Here is a 23,430-nt window from a genome sequence, read left to right on the forward strand (position 1 = left end):
AGACAACAATGCTTTGGGTATACAATACATGTCGCAAAAGTAGGCTATAGGCCTATATACAAAATGATGTATTGCTAACTTATTGCGCTGAAGGCTACACCATTTTGGAATCTCTTCCTAATTCCAATTTGGTTTGCAATTGTACGTGTTACACACAGTGGCGTAGCAGCCACTTGGCGGTTCTGGCTCTGCGCCAGGGGCGGCAGGCTCCAAGGGGGCGGCAAGATGTGGCTGCACAGTGAGAGAGAGAGAGAGAGAGAGATAGTTATGGTATTCTTTTTTGCCTGTATCATCGAGATGCTTTGACGACGGAGATGCGATACGGACTTTTTAAAATAATAAGGTCATCTAGTCTGCACCGCCGTTTTTCCCTCTGTCCTTGTTGTCCACGACCTATACCGATCAAGAAGCCGGACGCATCTCCATTATACACTATCTCGCTCGGCACAGTGTACACAGCCGGCTAAAAGAAGCGTTAATTGGTAGTCGTATAGCTAGCGTCCCGTGAGCTAAAAGTTAATCAAGCAGGTCTCAATCGAAAGCTAGTGTCGCGCTGATTCCGAAAACACAAATTAATATGTTAACATGGCGATGGAACCACTCCGAAATAGCCGTCAATGCTGATTGTGCGGAGAGTTCGCAGAAAAAGGAGAATGCCTGGCGAACAACCACAAGATGCTGGCCTCAGTGTTGTCGAAGAAGTTAGACGATGCATGTTGCAAAGCTTTGGACAGATTTAAACTTGAAGCTGGAACTAGGTTTACCGGCATACACCACTTGAATGATAAGTTTGGATTTTTGAATTCCCACGCGCTGCTGCAAAGCGAAATTCACAATTTATTCACCAGCGCTTTTAGAAGCACTTATGGCTACTAGGTGGACTTTTTCGGAGTTGACTGCGAAAATTGTCATGCCTTATACCTTCGAATCATTTAAATCAGAAGATTGCTAGCTTTTCGTACAAACCAATATGAGGCCTCTAGAACGGACACAAATTAAAATATGATCATATGAAGTTGTTCAACTTGAGATTTTGAAAGGGTTAAGAGGCTGGTGCGGAGCAGTGAAACCACGTTTGCTCGTAGTGCAACAGTGTTTGAAATTTACAGTGGTTAGTTAATGCAAAGCTACTTGATTCGACACCATATTTATGCTCGTGTCAGAAACCTAATCTGACCATTGTTTCAATTGCAGCTGTGTGAGGCGAGCTTCTTAAAGCTCAAACTGATTAAGCCTTATTTAGATTCTACCATGAATGATGATCGGTTATCCGCTCCATCCATTCTGTCTATAAAAAGAGACTTTGTTCAAAAACTTGAATTTGGGGATATTATCGCTGATTTTGCTTTGAGGCGGCTATCGATTGTCTATTTGCACAATACAATCGTTCGCTATTTCTTGTCTTTATTATTTTTGGCCTTATCAATGTTGAGATGGTGAGGCTGAGACGCGGCATATTTTTTGTAATTATTTTATTGACAAGGTTGCTTGAACATGAATCTATGTCAAAATTTGCTGCGGTCTACTTAAGGGAGGGGCGGCATTTTAGACGAGAGCCAGGGGCGGCAGTACATGCTGCTACTCCAGTGGTTACACATGCTGCCTTCTATTAAAACCATCAAATCGGCCTGCTCTCAATCGCTAGGCTGTATATACGTTTCTTAAGGACTTTACTGTGTGGTGCTGTTGCGTGCTTTCAGGCAAATACGAATTTTCGTAGATCGGGTCATTTCTTCAAATCGACCTATCCTCCTCCAACTGAGATACCGCCTGAAATAGGATTAACTGCTAATCATTAGATTCTATTACAATAAACGAGTAACTATATCCGAATACCATATAACTGATTAAATTGTACCTTGGCGACAAACACAACTGTTTCCGGCGTGACCACGATATATGTAAAGTTCCTGATTATGATGCAAAGCGTTTGCACTTTACAATTTAACAATGCTACTCTAGAAGAAGCAATGCGAATGTGAAATTGCTCGTTACTTGGGAAAGCCCCCGTCTGATACGCAGATAAAGGTTATAATTCGAAATTGTGACAATACCTTCATAAGACAATGATTTTGCATTGCTTAAATATTACCCAAATCGAATTTAATATAATTATGCAAACTTGGCCAGTAGTCAAGATTTATTATGGCTTCCTGCTTGACAAAAATGGTTAGTCTCTGGGTTAGTCGCACGATCCCGTGTTAGAGATTTTTCTGTTTAGTCTCCTGGTACCCGGCTAAAATGAGTAGGCAGTAGGCTTTCCTTACGAAAAGCTTTGAATAAAACCTCTTCTAGATAATTAGGGTAGGTGTATTTCAGAAGTTCTTATGGGGTCACATCTCGGGTTACGTCTCTACAATATGATAGTTAAGCCTATCCGTAGGTCCCGTCTGGTGGACTTCTGGGAGATTTCAAATACACGCGGTGTTTTGAAATCCAATTTTATCAACATATATATGCCATACATATATCCAATATGGGAATCACTCACACGAAGCGCACTATACTCGCTCTTTTATCAGAACTGCGATACATTTTACGAATTTGAATGATACTCATTTCCACATATTTATTTATTTATCTACGTGCTCTACTATAGAGGTGTGTGTTGAGAGAACTACAGAGTCAAATGGCGTGTAGTTTCCATCCAACAAAGTACCAATTATAATAATTATATTACAACAGGCTGTAGAAATCTAGGACTCGTCGTCTTCACACGTCACGGAGAGCGATATAATCCAACGAGCAATGAAGAATCACGATTCCGCACACTGGAGGCAATCAGAGATATGATTAATATTACCGGAAATGCAGAGTCTTGCGATGGAGATCTACAAGTAAGCATATGACTTGTATTCTATTTTATATGCAATACAATATTTAGGACGAAGTGAATTTGGACATTATACTTTTTACATATTGCCCAGCAGTGGTCTATACGTTGACATACTTATAAAATCAGGTAGGCCTACTCTGATCAGTGTTGGACACGAATCACATATTTTTTCAATGGCTTGACCTGGCTCGAGTCACGGCCCCAAAATGACATGGATTTTATGACTTGAAAATTGGCTTGAAAATTTGTCTCCAAGTCAAACGTCACTCCGAGTATGGGTCTTGAAAGTTACTGCCCTGACATGATATGACTGTTATGCGGTAGACCTATGATGGATCAGTACATGGTCGACTTTGGAAACGAATTTAATAAGCTAATTATTGAGACTTAATCTTGCAACTTGGCACAGTTAACACCTATAACAGCTACCAAATGCGACAGCTTTAGATAAGTACCATACCAAGTTTCAAGACTTATACCGGTGAGGAACACCGTCAAAATCGACAATCGACATAAATTAGCAATAGTTGATATTCAATGATTCGGGTTTAGTGATATAGGGTTCAGATACAGACACCATTGTTATATCATAGGTATACGTGAAAAAAGGAGAAATCGAAAGTGTCCCGATGTGCTCATTAATTTCAGCGAGTCAGTTAAATAAAGAAACTTTAATCAACGCTTCTTTATTGTGAGCGGATTTCGGAGAACGGGTGAGCAAAGCTAGTTATAAGCACTACTAGCACAAGTAAACATATTCCGGCTTTGCATTTACATGTGATGAAAACACATAGAATACCGCGATTTTCGCCTCAATTTTCATTGCTCTTCATCTATTAATATAAATTGTTGGTAACATAATTTTGCGTATCGCAATGCCGCGATTTCCCCACTGGTATAAGCATGCAAGTGACCAGCGTTCTCAGCAACTTGCATAAATGACCAATTGACCAGTGACTCTTCTTAGTAGCTAAGAAGTGGCATGAAACAAATTTTGACTAGTATAATTAGATGTAGCCAAAATGCATTCACATCTGCATCCGGACATTAAACTACAACGACAAATTTAAATTCAATTTGACTCGAAATCGGAAACTCTGGCATAACATGACTTGGGCGGAGTCATTGTGGAAATTTGCATGACTTGACTTGACAAATCTTGAAATGACTTGACCTGTTCGAGCCGAAATCTTCGGTGATTTAATATGAACTGATCCCAACACTGATATACATCTAGTACATATTGAGTGTGCGTGTATTGCGTGTGTGTGTGTGTGCGCGTGTGCGTATTGTCGCCTATACACCTATGATTTCACTCTCATTCAGATAACATTGTTACATAATTCCGTTCAGCGAATATGTATATATTGCTTTCAGAACTACATTCGTTGTAGTGGAATTTATAAACTCGGAGACTTTTCGTGTGCCTCTTATCTAGATTTAACGACACAATAACAAGCATATAGAAAGTGATCCAAACGAAAACCAAATTGGCAAAGTATGACGTCAGTCACATATTCAAGAATATGCATATATTTGAAAACGTATTTTAGATCATGCACATACTTCAATAGGCAATAGGACGTACAAAACTTCAATGTAGCAGCAAACAATTTTGTCATATTGCCAAATCTTTTCCACTGTAAGCTTTTTGACTGACTCTCGTTAGGAGCAAACGTCAGTTAATGACAAATACACATCGAGTCACTAACGGCAATAACAAACGTACAACGGTAAAAACATAGACGAATTCGGCTATAAAATAGTCGAGTAACAACCAGAGGTGGTCAGTAACGAAGTACTTCTACTTTTTCGAAGTACTCAAGTAGTTTTCCTCTACTTCTGGTACTCACTCAAGTAGATCTGAATTTTACTACTTCTACTTTTACTTCATAATATTTTGTGATCTACTTACTTACTTTTCGCTATTTTCAGTTTGTCAAGTAGAAGTAGCTTAATCCTCCAATCAGGAAGAAAGCCTGAGAAATTTCGGGGCTGTTTTCACGGAGTATCGACATTTAGTTTTCATAAAAGTTGAGTTGAGCCCAGAATTTTCGTCGCGCTTCGCACGCAGTGAATGTGGAGTATCCAGTATGATTTCACAAAAGTATCGGTGAATATAATTTAGGTAGCGGGTTGGCGTGGTTCCGTTCACACCGCATTGTCGCCCTTCCCCATATCAAATATTTCATCACAGTATATATGGCTTATCCTAACGTTTGAAACTGATGTTTCGCAATCTAGCATTTACTTATCATACCGTAATCTAGCTGTCCATGGCGTGTCCTAATCTGGAAAAGTGGATCGACTCTGACTTTTTTTCAGTTTTAGAGCTGTTTTAGCATACCAACCTTCGAAACTTTCTGGACTAAAGACATTAAATACATGTACCGTTTTTAGATTTATATTTCACTTTCAACTCCCAGTACCATATATTTTGATTTCTAATTAATATCAGTTCTTTTGTCTGGATAACGTACATCTTGAAGTATAAAAACAAGTGTAGTAATGCCTTCAGTTTCCAGAAATAAAGCTACACAATATAGCATTTTTACGGTCAACCATATTTTTTATTAACGTTCACTAATCGAAGAAATGGTTTACACCGCATCCAAAACAACATCTTCGTATTGCTCTTCGACTAAACTACAGACCTTATGAAGGAGTGTGCAATACCATGATATTTTCTAAAACGTGCTGTTTGAGTAAACAGAGGATTAGTATCGCATTTCCATATCAATACTATCATTTTCATCCCATGATGTGGACGAATGCTTATGCTATCGAAAATTGAATACCTGCTGCATGGTATGCATCAATATGAATCAAGCTCGTCACCTATCGCATAGCTCAATTTGCACCTTTTTATAATCCATGTGAACGAATTAGGATCGTTTTCAAAACTACTTACTTACTTGAGTACTTTTAAAGTCAGTCAATTCTACTTCTACTTCAAGTAGCTTTAGGTTCCTCATGGAAGAAGTACTTCTACTCGTACTTGAGTAGATTTTTTCGTCGTTACTTCTACTTCTACTTGGGTAGCTTTCTTGACTACTTTGACCACCTCTGGTAACAACACAGCACTAATGAAATATTCCCAGGGTGTACTTCAATACAGAATGTTACGAATGCCCCACCTCATTAATATTACAACTAGCACTGCTGATTTCGATTCGTTCATGTTCGGGATAGATTATTCTTTTATGTGATTTTTCTACTTGTGTGTATCTAGAGAATAATAGAATGGGAAAACTGGTTTGATGAGATCGATGGAGTGGGATTCAACCTTACGCCGTTGGGTGAACGTGAAATTGTCCAACTTGGATATAGATATACTCAGGCATTTCCTGAATTGTTCGCTGAAACCAGCCGTGCCAAGTAAGTGACATCCATGTATATTTATATACAGCCCTTTACTATTGAAACTGCGCATGCGGTCGGTAGCGAAGTACTTTTTTTTCGAAGTACTCAAGTAGGTTTTGTGTACTTCCACTAATACTTGCATTCAAGCGATTATGATAGTGTAGAATGTCGTCCACTTCTACTTAACATTATTCAGTTTTTGTGGCAAAACTAGCCTAGAATACTTATTATTCTACTTTCTTGGGCATTTAATACCTCTACCTGTACTTGAGTAGTAATTTACGAGGCTACTTCCACTTTGACTTGAGAGTTAACGACTACGGCTGGGACTGCAAGTTCAATGAATAAGCATGTCTTTTCATTTTTAGTTTGATTATAATATCAGGGCGGTTGCTCCCGATTTCGCGGTCGGTTTAAAACTGGTTTATCCGACAGTATTTTATTTGGTAGTTTTCAGAGGTGATCAAAGTAGTCACCGTCGCTACTCAAGTAGATGTAGAAGTAACGCTGGAATTTCTACTCAAGTAGAAGTAGGAGTCGGGGTTCACAAGTAAGTAAGTAGGTATTGTACGCTTATTTTTGCCTGCAAAACTGAAAACTGTCAAGTAGAAGTAGAACTAGTCTAAAATTACAACTACTTAAAAAGTAGTGTGAGTAGGCAAAATCTACTTCAAGTACTTCAAAAAGTAGAAGAACATCGTTACTGACCACCTCTGGTAGTTTTTTGCCACTCGTGCTGCACTGTAATCATACCAATTTTTGTCGAGGTGGTGATGTTGAAATGCTTGCAAAATTCAAAATGAATGTATTAGTCACCGATCCTGTTGTGTCTCGAAGTGTATTCTCTCGCTGCAAGTGCGCCACAACCGGACATGAGATATGCTATAGCCAGGGTTGCCATACCGTCCTTATTTCTAAGATTTGTCCTTATTTTAAAGAGCCACGTCTTAGAAAACTCGACTGTCCTTATTTCTAAGAAATTTTAGCAGTAAACAGCAGTACCAGGTTTCTGCTGTTTAGTCTAACGCAGCATAAGCTGTAGGGAAGGCAGCATTTATTGCGTACCGAAAAAAGGCGTTGACACTTGGGTTAAAAAGTAAAGCTATAAGTCATTCATAAATTTATCTAAATTATATTGTACGTATAGTGTTAGCTACTAATAAGGCTAAATCTGGTAGTTAAAATGAGCAGGCGTAAAAACGTTTTTGTGACGATTATGAGAGAGAATTTAAAGGTATCAAACGACGCTTGAAGGGCAAGTGCTTCACACATTGCAATATCTGCAATTGCGACATTAACCTGGAGCTGGAGACCATAGGAAAGACCGGTATTTCAACTCCTATTGATACCCCAAAACACAAGAACTGAGTCATATTGATTAATTCGAGCCAGTCGATGAATAATTTTTTCGCAAGTCCATCAGCACCAACGACCACAGACTACAAAGCTGCTGCTGCTGAGGGTATCTGGGCATTCCATACTGCAAACACCACCAATCATTCCGCACCAACGATTGCACATCGAAATTGTTCAAAGCAATATTTCCCCATTCCAACATCGCAAAGAAGTTTGCTTCGGCCAGAACTTAGACTACAAGCATTGTTACTGGAGTTCTTGCTCCACGATCAAAAAGTGATTTTGTCTAAACTTGATGTATAGCTTTTTTCCATATTGTTTGACGCCTCTAATCAAAACGAGGTGAAGAGGTTTGGTTTATCACCCCATTGGGGGGGAGCAAGACGAACGTGTTTTCTTTGGGGGGGGGGCTGACGAAGTGCCGTTTCGGCCCTGAGTAAAGGTAAACCTAGACTTGAGCTGTCGCGAGGTCCATGAAGCACTTTATACTAACAAGGAGTTGCTGTAGCAGGTTGTTTCTGGAATGTAATATGCCACGGCTGGTATAAATAGAACGTATATGTACAAAAACGCTTTTAATGCTAATCTAATTTTTCGACTGTCCTTATTTTTGGGTCCATGTCGATGGCAACAGTATACAGTTTCATTTTGGCCGTGCCACATTCTGCATTCTCCGTTTATGCCTTGCTTCTGGATTCTTTTTCGGTATAGTATTTGGTCAGGAGCGATTTGCTTTGTGCGGCTTCAACCTTCGTTTGCCGGTTTCAGGCCTGGTAATAAGATATTAGGCCTAAATACAATCCGGGGAACGACTTGCTACCTCATGAAAATGGTGACATTGAACGTATCTTTTTATAATTCCTGTGAAGTAAAATTGTTATCCTAGTGCAGTAGATGCGAATAGATTGCGAAATCGCGTCAAAAGAAGAATTTGTATGATCAAGGGTCTAGTAGAGCCCTAGGGATATGTTGTTGTTGTTTGTGGCATTCTTGGTGTTTGTCGACTACTGTGGTCATTTACATCATGCCAATATTCTTCATTTTTATTCCGTAGCTTCTGACTTGTAGCATGGCCCACATCTGGGATATTATAAGACAACTTTTACACGGCCTAGATAAACCTCCAACACTTAAGTAGGATTAGCGGAGTCGACCTCAGTCGGACTCGAACCCGCAACCCATTGTTGTCGCAGCTGTGGAACGTACCACTACGTTATCACGCCTCTAGTAGAGATATAACCTAACCGAAAATGACGATCCAAAATATAGAAGTTATATGCTATGATATTTGAGTTCAAGCTCAAATTAATGGAATGGTGTATTCTACGTTTTTTTGCGTAGAATACGCGCAAGGAGGAGGGTCGCAACAGCACTTTGTAACCACAGCCATATGAAAATCTTGGACCCCATAGGTTGATCAATACAACTGCGCGTGAAGTGGGTGGGGGATAAAAAATTAATAGATGATCAGGTAAACGTCTAAATTCGACTGGTAAAGTGTTCCAGATTTCCACCAATATAATAGAAACTTTTCTGGGAGGACAATTTTAATGCAAGCGGCAATGATAACCCATTAGTGGAAGCGGAGCTAGTGTAGAGTGGGTGAGTGTATTTGTTTTCTAGTAGGGCGAAGCGTTGAATTATATTAAGGCTCATTAATGAAATTGCTAAGACCATGTACCGGTATCACCATGGTGAATTCCCTTCTGCTCTTAGCCGCATCTTTACGCCATCTGCCGGTGTCCACTCTCACGGAACTCTCACGGAACCCTAACCCTAACCCTAACCCTAACCCTAGATCCGCCACAGCTGGAAATATCTTTATACATAATTTAGCCGCTAGTGTGTGCCAGAGATCCTTAACTTTTGTTGGTCCAAGGATTTGGAAGTTGGAACTCCTCATCAATAGAGCACAGAGGTTTGTCATTTGCATCATTCTGTCGGAATTTTAAGTCTCGGCTCATTTCTACATATTGAGACCTGAGAGTACGGTCTAGTATTTATTTTGAACTAGTTTTACAGTTTTATTTATTTATTTTTCTACTACCACTGTTTTGCGTTTGCGTTTTGTTGTTTAATTTTTTGTTGAAGTGTTACTGACCGACAGTTGCATGATATAAATGTACTATCGTTACGCCTTGACTACAGCTGACTTGAAAACTACACATCTCGATGTGGTCGTATCGCTGTGATTGTCTTTTTTACATATTTGCGTGAACTCTCATCGTACGAATAAAGAATCTGTCTGTCTAATGAAGTTGATCAATACTATTGATACTTGCATTTATTGCAAATATGTGATCAGATTTATCGGTAGAGCTGATGGAAGTGGTGTCGTCCAAAATCCGTGGCACTTAATATACAGTTCATCCTAAGACTTAAGTCATGTTCATCCACCGGTTAAAACTATTCATGAGGTTCTAGCGGGCAAGTCACGGGAGCGTCCATTTTAATAATTACCTTGTTGAAGAATGTGTTGTTTTCCGTAAAGTAGCATAGTAGTGCACACGATACCTAGCGACGACTCAGGCCATATTATGCCACAGTGCTCAATTACAGGCTGACTTTTTAAGCATCACTAAATATATTAACTGGACCAATCAAATGCTATATTAATTCAAAAAAAGCTATTTTTCCGTCAAAAATTTCGACGACGACTGGTAGGGGAGGATAGACTTACGCCTAGGTATGGTGTGAACGTGAGGTTCACGTTCGCGTTCTGTGTGTGAACCTCAGAAATTTAGAGGTTCACGTTCACAAACGAACCCAGGTAGGTTCTGCACTGTGAACGTTTTTCATATATTACAATTTTTTTACTGTCATTATAACATCTTTGGTTGAAATTCTTTGCATTTCAATTTCGGACCACTCTATAGATGACGCTGACAGCATAAAAAATCAACACTAAACGAACATACACCTTGCCAATCTCAAATATTGCGGCCCACGAGCGGATGCGTGGAATTCAAAACATAAAACCTGCTTTTTGAATTTTGAATTCAAATCATTATGACGCCATAATTGAATATTCGTGACGTCATGGGCCTTGTCTTAAACATGTTTCTTTTAAATTGATTTTTGTTTTAAATGCAACCCTATATATACAGGTATATTTCATCCAGCTTAGTTCAAGCTCTTTCTTCTGCCGAAATATTCGAAAACGAAGTGGGCACAACGCCGGCGCAGCCTATCATTATCGATAACGATGTCGTATTATCGTTTACTCGTCCGTGCGAAAGGTATGAAAAGGAAGTAGTTGAAAATGAAGAAACATTGGCGGAGGAAAGAAAATTTTTCAACGGTACTGTCGCCTATATCTCAAGAAAATATTTTAGGTTTACAGAGACATGCCCGATTCATTAAAATGCCCAACCAACCGATTATTCAGTAGCTCCCAAGCTTTTTTGACTCATCACCCCCGTATCAAGAACAACATACCTATATCGCACCCACCAAAAAGACCAGAGGTCCTCAGTAAGGTGATCCTTCTACTTTTCATTGGTATTGATGCAGGCTGTATGCCCTAACCATGGTACTTTTGCTTGTATACTACTCTTAACACTTTTGTCTCCCCTTCCCTCAAAATCGGTCCACAGGGTGCGATGTCGCCCACTTTGGGAACCCTAGATTTGATCAAATCATAAGTGAAATAAATATATACTAGGCGACGTTAAGGATCATACCTCTTGGTGAATTCTCACAAATACGATACATCTTGCGGGTTTGCTTCTAGCGTCATTACGTCAAACTTACGATTTACTATATGAAATAGCAATGGAATGAATGGATCACTGACCGTTATGTCACGTGACATCCTTCTATTCATCGGTCAGGTCCTGTATTTTCCACAATGGCTTCCAACGTCGCCAATCGGCTAGGCATACCAGAAGACAACATCACTTTAGACACCCTGGTGACATTGTATGGGGAAGGGTGCGTGGAGCGGGAAGTTATTAACGGCGAAGACAGTCCATGGTGTACGTTATTCACGAAGGAAGACTTGCAAGGTGAAGTCGAAATGCAGCATGCAATGTATTCAAAACGTGTAGGCTTTCGCGTGGGCAATATCCAACTCTTATTATTATTCTCCTTAGCGTTCGAATACCGGAACGATTTGGAAGACTACGCACAATATGGATTTGCCAACGATCTCAATTACAAGTTAACTTGCCCGTTGAAGCGTTACATCTTGTCTGCATTGAAAAATATAAGCGACGACAACGTCGTCAATCAGTATATATTCGGACATTTCAGCCTTCGTTTACTTGCAGATTTGAGATTGATTGAGGTGAGATCGGATATATATAGTAGGGATGGTGAGGCTCACGTTCACAAACGAACCTTGTTAGGTTCTGCCCTGTGAACCTTTTTCATGTGTTACAATTTTTCACGTCATTATTAAATTCTTTGCATGTCAACTTCGGAACACTCTTATGCAAGGCGAATGCAGCATGAAAAAATTCAACACCAAACAAACATGCACCTGCCAATCTCAAAAAATTTACTGGCTTTCTTTTAAAGGATTGCTCGAAAGATCAGCTTTCAGACTGTGAATATTTAGTGACTCTCTGCTGTGAGCTTGACCCACAATCACACAACATCAAGAACAGAGGTCTCAAACACGCGGCCTTCGAGAACATTTTGTGCGGCCCGCGAAGGCATTTTTCAATTTCAAATATTCGACAATATATTCTAGTGTCATATATCTTTTTTTAGATTTAGGAACTTAAAGTTCACCATAAAACTACTAGAAAAATCTGAAATCTAAACAAACTTCACTATCACATCGCTTCCTAAAATCTACCATGCAGTAGAAGATCGCTATCACGTCACATTTCAGGTTCATGATGACAAAACATGAACCGTTGATGATTCGTGATTGAAAATTGTGATTTTGTGTGGTGCGACCTTTCGTCTAATTACTCGATTTTGGATTGACTGAGGGATAAACTAAAAGTGACTCGAGTTGAGAAGGGTTGAACGTTAAAATCAGAGAAGGACTTCACTCTAGGAATAGTGACTTGGCAATCCTACGGACGCAAAAATCTAGAAAGCTGTCGTGGGGAATAGTAACATATCAAAATCCCTTAGCTTGCGTTGCGTAGGGTATATAGAATATAGAAATCTAATCAGGTCTATATTGAAACCATTGGTATTCTGTGGCCCCCGTGACGTATATTTACATCCTGGATGTTGTTTGTGCTCTCTGTCCATGTTATTATCGGTTCCGAGTAAGGTAGTGGTACGCTCCACAGCTGCAACACCAATGGATTCTTCCGCGATTAGTCATTTCTATTCCAGGTGTTCCTAACCAGGGGTCCGTATCCCCTTCGTGGTACAAAGAACCATAGGGGGTACCAGATGCATTGTGGAAATTGGCCTATAAGCTGTGGAATACGTTCTGGGCCAATTTATTCGACTGGAAAATATTATTCGCACTACGCGCGATTTTATGTGAATGGGCTTTCTGATTGTTATAGGACCCATATCAGTAATTGTGTTGAAAATCGACAGGGGGCACTGGAAATCGAATTGAAAGTACAAGGGGTACGATCGCTAAAACGGTTAAGAAACAATGCCGTTACTATGGAACAATGATGATTATATTTTAGTTGTTATTGATCTGTTCCAATATTAATCGACGAAAACTTAACGCTGGTTTAATTTGACTTTGGCAATGACAGTAACAATAGCCTATACTTATCACGAGTATATCAGAAACCCCGATTAGGCTACACCGCTCACATGCTCTGATATCAGATCAATCTTTGGTGAATTCTAAAATATTCTACATAAAATTGTGGCATTTCAAAAGTCCACTAGCTGCAAAATTACAACTCGACAGCTTTTACGATGTCTTGATGCATCGTCTCGCATGATGTCTAAGCTCAATATTTCTAACAAATTTTGCCCGGTACAAGAACTATTTTATTCAAATATTTGAAAATGTGATTTGTTCGTGCCAAGCGTGAATAGTATAATAGTAAATTGCATTTTCTCGATGGTTGTGGAATGCCTGTCTGCAAAGTGCCGTTAAATAAGGCCTATAGTTGGATATTATATATTGAATACCCTATTTATTGATGCTGCGGCCCGCGGGTCATCACAAATTAGGAAATTGGCCCGCGAGCACATCTGAGTTTGACACCTCTGATCAAGAACGAAATACAGCACATGTGATAGTCATCGAATGTTTCTTATTCAGCCAATCACTGAAATTGATATAAGGAACACGTCGTCGTCTAATGTAAAAAAATCCGGCAGGCGTTCGGGGTGACTTGATAGGTTTATTGTATCATAAGAACCAAATCCGTGCGATTGGGGTGTTGACTACTGTATAACTTGTTTATGGGGTAAGATCAGTAGCAAGTATTTATATAGGTCTAGCTCTGTCTGCGTTCAGACTAAGAGCACCATCACCGAGCTGATAGAAGTATCCATCGCAAAAAGACATAGCATCAAAGATTTCAAATATAAATTAAATTTCGCGTGAAAGTGCTGCTTTCGAGAATGTCCTGATGTCGGTGTCGTTCATATCAGTGTTGGGATCAAGTCACTACCTTCGAGTCACGAGTCATCTCGAGTCATTGCACATTTTGACTCGAGTCAAGTCAAGTCAATCGATTTTCAAAGGTGACTCGAGTCAAGTCAAGTCACTCGTTTTTTGGATGTGACTCGAGTCAAGTCAAGTCAAGTCGAGTCGAGTCACGAGTCAAGTCACAATTCAAGTCAAATTGAATTTTCGAAGTGTCAGTGACGATTCAAAGTCATTACATTTTGCTAGCTGTGTCAAAGACAGAATAATTTGCTATTTATCTTGCATAAAATAACTAATATAAAGCTAATATGCATGCAAGAAGGCGTCTATCACGCACACGTAAAACCGCAAATATAACAAGTGACTAACTGTATAGCAATGCTACAGTCTGTTATAATATCAGCCAATAGGTTCGAATACGAAGCCTCGAGAAGTTGTAACAAATTGATATGAATTTGAATCTTTCAAGAGGGTTGGTAAAGGTGATCACTACGCAATGCTAGCACTGAGCCGTCCAAGAAACATAGATATGGTAATTGCTATTGTATTCATATTCTTATTCCACTACTACTATACTACTACGACAGCGTAACCTGTGATCATTTCGTCTGTGGTCAATATATTTGTGATGCAATAATGGAGGATCATTCAAATGTACATTCAGTGAATGCCTGGTTACTCTCACAAGTGATACAAGCGTATCGCGAACAATACGAACATATGCAAAATACACTGATTTGATTGTTACCGTTTACTTGATGACTTGAAATTGACTCGTAAATTTTGGTCCGAGTCACGAGTCAATCCGCATTTTTGAAGCGCCGAGTCAAGTCAAGTCAAGTCATTTCCGCAACGCGACTCGAGTCAAGTCAAGTCACACGAAAAAGTGACTCGAGTCTGACTCGAGTCAAGTCATGACTCGAGTCATCCCAACACTGGTTCATATTAAGGACATTGTTCATCAGCGTTGCAGAGGGACTTCCTTTTTTGGTTCTCCTTTCATCTTCAAAGGTTATTGACTTCACGACACCGTGATTAGGTTTTCGAATTATATGTGCAAGAAATTTAGCTTGTTGGTGATTAATGAATGATGAGAGGTCTTCAGTGCGACAGATTTTATGAAGATTCTCATTACTAATTTTGAAGGCGTGGGGTAGCCTTCATGCATCAATTTACGCAAAAATTGTCTGTAGCAGACATCCAGGACGTTTCTTCGACTTTCTGAAAGAGACCATACGCTGCAGCCATATGTGTGTCGACTTCTCACAAAAGCATTTAAAAAATTTATTCTTGTACCAATCCAAATTCTGAAGTTTCGAAGCAGGTATTTATAGGTTTGGAAAGCTGCATGAGCCGAGCTGTACCTATTGTTGATTTCGGATATTCCCACATTCGTTTCCTTGTAGTGAATGATATACACCCAAGGTATTTGAAAGTTTTCACGTTTTCAATATGATGACTATGCAGAGAGCAGATTGAAGTCAGGTAAGCCAGGTCGTCATTGTGGTTAAATCATAGTTTTTGTTTTCGAGTCATTAATTTGTAATCCAAACTCAGTAAGAATTTCTCATAGTAGTTTTAGGCCTTCCTGGAGCGAAGTTTGGTCTTTGAAAAAGAATTCAAGATCGTCCGCATAGCCTGAGCCCATGTTGATAGCTGTTCGTTGGTAGTTTCTGTCCTTTTTATTTTCTCGTGCATATTCCGGTGTGCGAAAATGATACTGGCTGAAAGCGATATCGGTTAGTTCCGATCTGTACAGGACAACTCTCACGGCATAGTCCATGTAAAGATTGAAGAGGATAGGGGATTCGGGACCGCCCTGTCGAACTCCAGATATTGTGGAAAAAGTTAGGTTAGGGTGGCTGTTCAGTTCGGTTGTTGTGGATCGATACAGAGAGGCAAGTAAGCTCACGATTTTGGTTCCCTTTTTCTCACCGATTCGATTTCGTAGCGAATGAATTAGCATCGTTCTGTTGACGTGGTCGAACGCAGAGGACAGATCGACAAACCAGGCATATGTTTGTACATCAGTTTTTTCAGCAATGATTTGACACTGCTTCGTGACATATATACAGTCGGTAGTTCCCTTCCCTTTTCTAAAACCACATTGGAATTCGAGAATTTGCGGATTATACCATTCCTCTATTCTTGATATGATTATTTCTATTAACAGTTTGCAGAATGCGCTTCCAACTTGAATAGCGCGATATGTTGATGGATCGCTTTTGCTTCCTTTGTCTTTCCATATGGCAGTTAGCTTGCTGTGGCCGAATGATTGGGGTAATTTTTCAATCTTCCATATTGTTTGGAACAATTCTGTAACTTTATCCATGATCAATTTTGATGACGCCATTGCTCTCAAAATCCCCGGTGGTACGTCTGAACTGGATTTCTTACGCTTCAGTTTTTCAATAGTTCGTTTAATTTCCTTGAGTGTTGGTGGGTCTTCATCGATAGTGGAGCTATCTTCTTGCATCAACTTTAAAGCATTTGGAATGTTCTCCAGATCATTTGGCATCCCAACCGGTTTCTCATTTCCTTGTGCGCAAAAATGGTTTTTGAAAAATTCAGCCAGTTTACTCGCCTGGCAGGAAACTGTGGTATTGCCTTTACCCGGAGTACGACCGTGTGCTTTAGCGTTTTTGAACAGAGTTGCGGTTTCCCTGTTTATCGCATTTAGATTTATTTTTTCTGCTTCAGTTTTCCAGTGCCTGTTCATCAAAAAGTTTTCCCTTTTTCTAATCTTCTTGCTGAGGAGTGTTATGGCACTTTGAGAGTCCGGATTGTTCCGTCCCTCGTATTTCAGTTTCTGTAGCAAATCGTTCAGTGATCGATCACATTCCCATAAGTTTCCAAATTTTTCCTTTTTATATTTCGGGAGTATGTTCTCTGTAGAGATTTGCATCGATAGTGCTAGGTTTTCGTTTAGCGTGTCGACATCATTTCCCTGGCAGTCAGTTGAAAGAGATTGTTCTACATCTTCGATTAGCCTGTTTTTGTAGTCGGTATTGTTTAGGTAGCCGAGGTCCGGGGCCCCGCTCTCTTTTGCTTTATTAAATTTCCGTGGTCAGAAACGTTCTTGTCTTGTAAATGGTGCTTTCATTTTGCCACTAGAATTGTATGATCTGAATTTATTTGAATAGATTTTTTGTACAGCAGTCCGCCATATATTGCCTCAGCCGGGATTCACAAAGAATGTAGTCCAATTTTTTTTCGCGTTTTGCCATCGGGGCTGATCCATGTTGTTTTCTTCCGTTCGTGATGTATATAGAACGTGCTAGATATGCATAGGCCCTTCTCTCTGCAGAAGTGGATCAGGCGCTCACCGTTATCATTGTATGTGCAGTTCATTTGCTCTTCTTGCCATTGAAAGAGCTGTGCGTTTCGCATATAGGTTCGTCGTAGCATTCATATCTCCCATTACAATAATTTTTTGGTGTTTTTACCGTCATCTGCTTGGCAGATTTGGGAGAGACTATTGTAAAATTCTGCTTTGGCTGATGACGCTTTGTCTTCCGTCGGGGCATAGCCGATAATAAATTTTGATCAACGTTGTGCACGGTAAGTTCTTCCATAATCAATCGGGGGATAGGTTGATTACTTCTTGTAAACCGACGATGTCTAGGCCTGCGTCGTATATTGCTTTGACGACTTCGTATGCTTTCTCGTCCTCTCTCATGGTTCTGACATTTATGGTTCCAAATATCCAGAATCTTTTGTCTTGGTCTCTGATGGAAACCCGTTTACACTCTGCTCAATCTCAATGTAGCAATTGTCAGACGCCGAATACTATGTCCGGTCTGGCCTCGACCGTCAAGCTTATATTCCCTTGAAAGTGCTCGTCGAAATTGTTGGGAAAGCGACGGAAGATATTGATTTCATGGGATTATAAGAGCAATTGATTGGTTGAGTTGATGCATTTGGTGACGTTTAAAAAGTCAGCATATTGACTTCAGCATTGTGACATAATGTGGCCTGAGTCGTCGCTAGGTATCGTGTAAATTAAAATATCACTTCACTGAAATGTAGGGTTGGAATTAGCAATATGACGTCACGTGACGTCATAAGGTTCACGTTCGCGTTTACACAGAACCTTTCAAAAAGGTTCGCGTTCACACGAGCCCGAACCTTTCAGGGGCTCGCATGCACCATCCCTATATATATAGCATTTTGCATGTTCCATCATATTTACACGAGCTTATTAAGGAAGAGAACCGCACCTCTCGGAATAGATAGTGGTTCAGTTACCGATTGGTTCATTTACACTGGTTCCAGACCCGCATATAAAGTATAGCCAACTCCTTCGTTAACATACGACAGTTAGCTTAACCCTTATTCCCTAGCGAATCATGCCAATAAGCCGTGCGTAGTGGAATCAGTCAGTATGATTGATCAGTGATCTCTAGGGCGATTATTTTTACCAAAAAACCGAAAGCTTTTGACCTGAAACTCAAAATTTTGACTTTTTTTTATCTTAAAAAACTTGACCAAATTTTGACCTTAGGTATGTAAAGTAGTTGTAGTACAACGAAAGATACTTTCCTACATTCTAGGGTAGGAAGTGTCTGTCCTTACAAAGTAGCTTTCCAAGAATGTAGAAAGAACGTTCAACAGTAGGCCTAGCAGTTGTTGCCTGGCAACACTGAATTTGTGTATACAGTACACCGCTGGTGACAGACCGTGTTGCTTCATTCTGATAATTCTGTCTACATCCCAAGTTTTCATCATGCGCTTGTTGATATAAAAACCAATGTCCATTGCCCATGCAGACTTGCTTCTGTTAGGATATTGTGGTACGTTGAGCCATGCCAACCTATTTGTGTCATTTGGCCGTTTATGATTCACAATTAGCAGACACCGGGCCGTCTACAACGGCAGGCCGATAAATTGGGCTACAAGCTGTAAAATATCAATGATAAGTTCACCCACAGTCTAAACATCTACGATACAAACGAAATGCAGGTTGCGAAAAATTTTGACTTTGTAAATAATTTTGACATTTTTTGACCGAACGATACAATTTGGACTAAATTTTGACTTTTTTGACATGTCAAAAAAAATCTCCCTAGTGATCACCAATCTCAGAAGCTTTCGAGAAATCCATTTTCTGAACGATCGTGTTTCACCAGGACGGTGGCCCTTTCTATGCGGACGAGTTTCCGGAGAGGTTCAGTACTCAAACATACCGAGGCTCCGTTCTATCGCCCTTTTCTGGAGGTGTGGCATTTCTAGTGAATGAATGTAATGGTGAGTACCGTCTTGTCGGGCATAGGACATATTCGCTGACATATCTTGAAAATATAAAGAGATCGAAGATACATTTCTAATACACCGTGATCTATAACAAAATTCAACGTGTAGCGAGTTAGCGTAGTGATATAATCCACAGCTGCCACCAATGGGTATCGGTATCTGACAGAGGTCGACTCCAGAATTAATACATACGTGTTGGCGGTTTATCTAGGCTCCTCCTCGCCGTCTCATCCGTGTAAGCGGTGTCTTAGAAAAGGCCTAGAAGTGGGCCGTGCTACAAGTTGGCAGCTACGGGATAAAATGAAGAAAATTGGCCTTGTGTAAATGATCATAGTAAGGTCACCAAACACCACGAACCTCCAAACAATTGGTGTATGTTCGGGTGCCCAAATTAGCCCGCGGCCAAAATAAGGTTGCGAACCACGGTCATTAGGTGAGGTTTAGAACTGGACAGATGTGGTGACCGTGCCATCGTCAAAACCGCGATCAGGTGTGCGCACTGCGCACGCGCTTGCATTAACCGTTTCCAGTATTTCATCTCATATATTATTCAAAGACTGCGATCGCATTTGCTTTTCAAAGGCCATTCCTAATGATATTACATCACATCTATTTCCCACATTTATATTCCGAGATAGATAGCAATGAGTTTAAATATTCAGTCTGATGACACAACGATATTATGTGTCTGTCGCTGCTCGCAGCTTACGGAATCCGCGACCGCGATATACTGGTATCCGAAATTCAATATCGCCTAAATAACGATCAGTTGCTAATTTTAGCTCTGTTAAAGTCGAAAAAGTATCCTGTCTACGAAGTAAGGATCAAAACTAGCGGTATAACTATATCGCGGTCATTTAATCATGCCTTACTTCTCACCCTTCATATCAGATTGGGAACTGATGAGCTTGTCATAGACCAACTTTTAGGGCCACTGTTTCTCCGCGCACATTTTGTTAAATTTCATCCCCTGATTAATGACTAAAACTGAGAGAGAACTTTGCTAATTTAACTTTCGTTGCCGCACAGCTGGGAACCTCTCACCGCATACCAATGTATTTTGGACCACCGACTCAAGAGCACGGCTCTTGAGGACCAAAGTGGCACCACAATGAAATTATACTTTCACGTCAGGATACGCCATTTTGACCACAAAATATTTTCCGAGTTACCACTCATTGCCCCACCACTGATGAATTATGGGACGAGTCGCCACTGCTGCTGACTACGGGCGACTTAAAAAAATCTCCAAGCTGGTTTAACAGCAAAAGATCTCTTTTGCGAGATCTCGGTCACGGTCAGGAACTCGCAAGTTTTCGCGTGTAAACAAGCTCGCGAGGTTGTCGAGAGTCGAGAGTCATTTTAACATGAGTTACTGCAGACGGCCCATGTTCGGTATTCATGTCAAGAGAAAACACTGACTCAATCCAATGACCGTGACTGTTGTATCGCATTGACAGGTCTAGCGAAATACCCACCTCGTATACGCCTCCGAAAACACAATAGGCCTACTTAGCATTTAAGATATATCTTTCTAATTCTTATACATCCCACGAAGCATAAATCTACAGTAACCTACGTTCTATAAGTTATGACCCAAGAGTACATATATTGGCAGCCTTGTCAGAGAAACATAGAGGTTCAATATGATATATACGCTATGGTACAGAGAAACTCCGAGACGTTTTCATCAGTGGTTAAATTATTCTCTGACACTATAAAACGGTAACACTATAGCATTCCAATCATATTGGAGATCCTGCTAATGGTATAAAATTGAACACGAATTTAAAGAAAGGAGTTTAGAAGGTATATAACGGGCGTGGACAAACTGATGCGGCTATTTCAGTCCTTGATTGCGGCTCTTTGATGATTGCACATTGCACATGCGTTTCGCCATTTAGCTAGAGAGGTTTAACCTGATTATAAATTGATGCATTTTATCGCGTATTAACAATATGCGCATTGTTTTCGTGCTGTTTCCTTCCTTATGGTTTACGCAAGACATGTAAAATTTAGGGGAAGGTGGCACAACAGCATTAAAAATTTGCAATTGAACTCTTGAATCGAGTTCACAGAAACGTTTCGCTCGCAACAATGGGTGCCTGGTCATGCAGTGGTCATCAATCAATGATAAATCATTGTGTTCAACAATGAACTTGATAATTGATTACGCCAGCGCAGGTCACAATCATTTCCGGGCTAGCGATGGTGAACGCTCCAGCTCAGCTCTCCCATTTGTATTGTAAAGTCTAGCAATAACTGCTGAGTTTGGCCAAGACAATGTCATCGAGATAACCGCACTCCGCTCTGCTTGGACGTCATATCAACCTGATTTCAAACACCTTGCAGCCCAGGTGGAGACCCATCGTATCCCCACACAATAATAAACTTCATTCGATAGCCTACATTTCATTGTGGCGTCAAACATTCGTATTTTTGAATTTTTGTGATGTGGCTTATTTATAGCTGATATTTTCGATATGCGGCTCGCGAATGAAGCAGGTCTGCCCACCCCTGGTATATAAGTACCAATAACAATGTAGCTTATGGCGATGCATCCTAGTTGTCTTATAAGATACACCTACCACCTTTGTGATCAATGCATAGAGTGCTTACAAATGGTAGAAAATAGGGTTGGTTTCGATAGTGTATCCGTGATCATGGTGTATGTGAGTACTCGACTGTGATCTCCACATCGTTATGACCTAATTTTTGCATTCTCCATATCTGAAAACAGGTACAAAGACATTGCAGGTCTTCCACAATGAAAACAAATTGGATTTGCCTCACAGCGACCCAGTTACAGACGGCTCTTGGGACTTGAATGAGGCTCTTGATTATTTTGGATTCAACGATCCGAATGATTGCAATTGGGATGCAATGTGTGCTTTAGCAAGCACTGTCAGTACGCCCAGTACAGAAGCAACAACAAGCGCTGGATATTCGTACAAATCGCACCGCTGGTATTTAGCGTTACCATTACCACTGATAATAAATGCCGCCTATTCGCTATTCTGAATATCAATACCCTCAGTCTTCATATAAATATATATTGATATAATATTGAATCAATTTCATGAAAACCTTGCAAATAAAGATCCCTAATTTTATCATTTCAAAATAAAAATGAGCTGAAGGTCGATGTAGCAACTGAGGTGGGTATACAAGAAGTGCAGAAATCAGGAATTATGGTACACGATGGTAGCGTCTTACAACGATTTGTCTATAACGCAGCGGTGGGCCGTGCTTAGTCGGCAGTTCAGCAGGCTATATCAACAAATATAATGTGATCACGGATGCAGGCGCATTATATGACATTACAATATATAAAACAGTGATGACTGATGAGCAGGCCTGTTTATTTTTGGATTTCTCCAAAATTAACAAAAATAGCTTAGTTTTGGATGTTTTCAAATTTTATTTTTGGAGAATCTCCAAAAATAAGAAATGAAGGTGTTTTTAGCCCTAATACTACATAGAAAACTTCACCGAAAGTATGTTATTATCATGTATTCATGTTCTTCAACACATCGACATCATCAGTGATCTTGATCTAATGTTCTAATACTTTCATCACAAAGTCTTTGGCCTGGAGAATGCCATCCAAATAAAAATCAGTGGGTGACGCCCGGTAGAGACCTTTCTCCCAGTTGATTTTCCAGAAATCGGTTTCGACCGTCGCAGTTGTGGGAAACATCGAGTCATGTGGGTCCAAAGAACTGTCGCTCGTCAATAATGCGCTTGAAAGTGACGTCCATTTTGTATCGGACAGACATGGGTTGGAAGAAGTGTTTGTTCTGTCCTGCCTACGAGGTTGCACCACTTGATGTGGTAGACAGGGCAGAACCCTTTCATTGTCGGCAACTTCAATTTCCTTTATGCCGTCGATGAGCCCTGCTATAAGGCTCCTGACTGCCTCGAACGTGGACTGCTTCTCTTCTTCGTCGATATTCTCGAGAAGATCGAGGACTGCGCAGTGCACACTCTGATCCTCCACGAAATTGCGTGACTCAGTGAACTTGATAGCCCAGCACCCTCTGACCAGAGGACCTTCCTGGCCGCGGATGTCATTGTCCCAGCC

The 23,430-nt window shown here is 40.3% G+C and overlaps 2 protein-coding genes across 4 annotated transcripts in view; one reads left to right on the top strand and one right to left on the bottom strand.

The window, feature by feature from the left end:
- The window catches only part of LOC145452180 (tyrosine-protein kinase transmembrane receptor ROR2-like), a 262,709-nt gene that overhangs the window by 210,269 nt on the left and 29,010 nt on the right, over nucleotides 1-23,430 (bottom strand). The gene's annotated exons all lie outside the window — the stretch shown is intronic.
- Nucleotides 5,962-22,690, top strand: LOC145452500 (multiple inositol polyphosphate phosphatase 1-like). Of its 3 annotated transcripts, XM_080330678.1 has the most exons (6): nucleotides 5,962-6,214; nucleotides 10,663-10,794; nucleotides 11,389-11,562; nucleotides 11,650-11,843; nucleotides 19,223-19,340; nucleotides 22,087-22,690. In XM_080330678.1, exons 2-6 carry the CDS (start codon nucleotides 10,761-10,763, stop codon nucleotides 22,365-22,367), a joined length of 801 nt encoding a protein of 266 aa, XP_080186804.1. In that variant the 5' UTR covers nucleotides 5,962-6,214; nucleotides 10,663-10,760; the 3' UTR covers nucleotides 22,368-22,690. The 3 variants fall into 3 exon arrangements, with proteins under 3 accessions (XP_080186804.1, XP_080186803.1, XP_080186805.1); XM_080330677.1 differs by lacking the exon at nucleotides 5,962-6,214 and having other exon boundaries at nucleotides 10,545-10,856; XM_080330679.1 differs by lacking the exon at nucleotides 5,962-6,214 and having other exon boundaries at nucleotides 10,625-10,794.

Source organism: Botryllus schlosseri, chromosome 12 (genome assembly GCF_051294905.1).
Source record: "Botryllus schlosseri isolate E-star chromosome 12, Bs_hap1, whole genome shotgun sequence".
Taxonomy (NCBI): Eukaryota; Metazoa; Chordata; class Ascidiacea; order Stolidobranchia; family Styelidae; genus Botryllus; species Botryllus schlosseri.

Excerpts from the sequence above, each read along its gene's own strand:
- LOC145452500 (XM_080330677.1), top strand. The coding sequence starts at position 10,643 with ATGCAACCCTATATATACAGGTATATTTCATCCAGCTTAGTTCAAGCT. Across the intron at positions 11,563-11,649 it reads CACGAAGGAAGACTTGCAAG|CGTTCGAATACCGGAACGAT; the intron begins GTGAAGTCGAAA and ends TATTCTCCTTAG. Across the intron at positions 11,844-19,222 it reads CAGATTTGAGATTGATTGAG|GACGGTGGCCCTTTCTATGC; the intron begins GTGAGATCGGAT and ends GTGTTTCACCAG.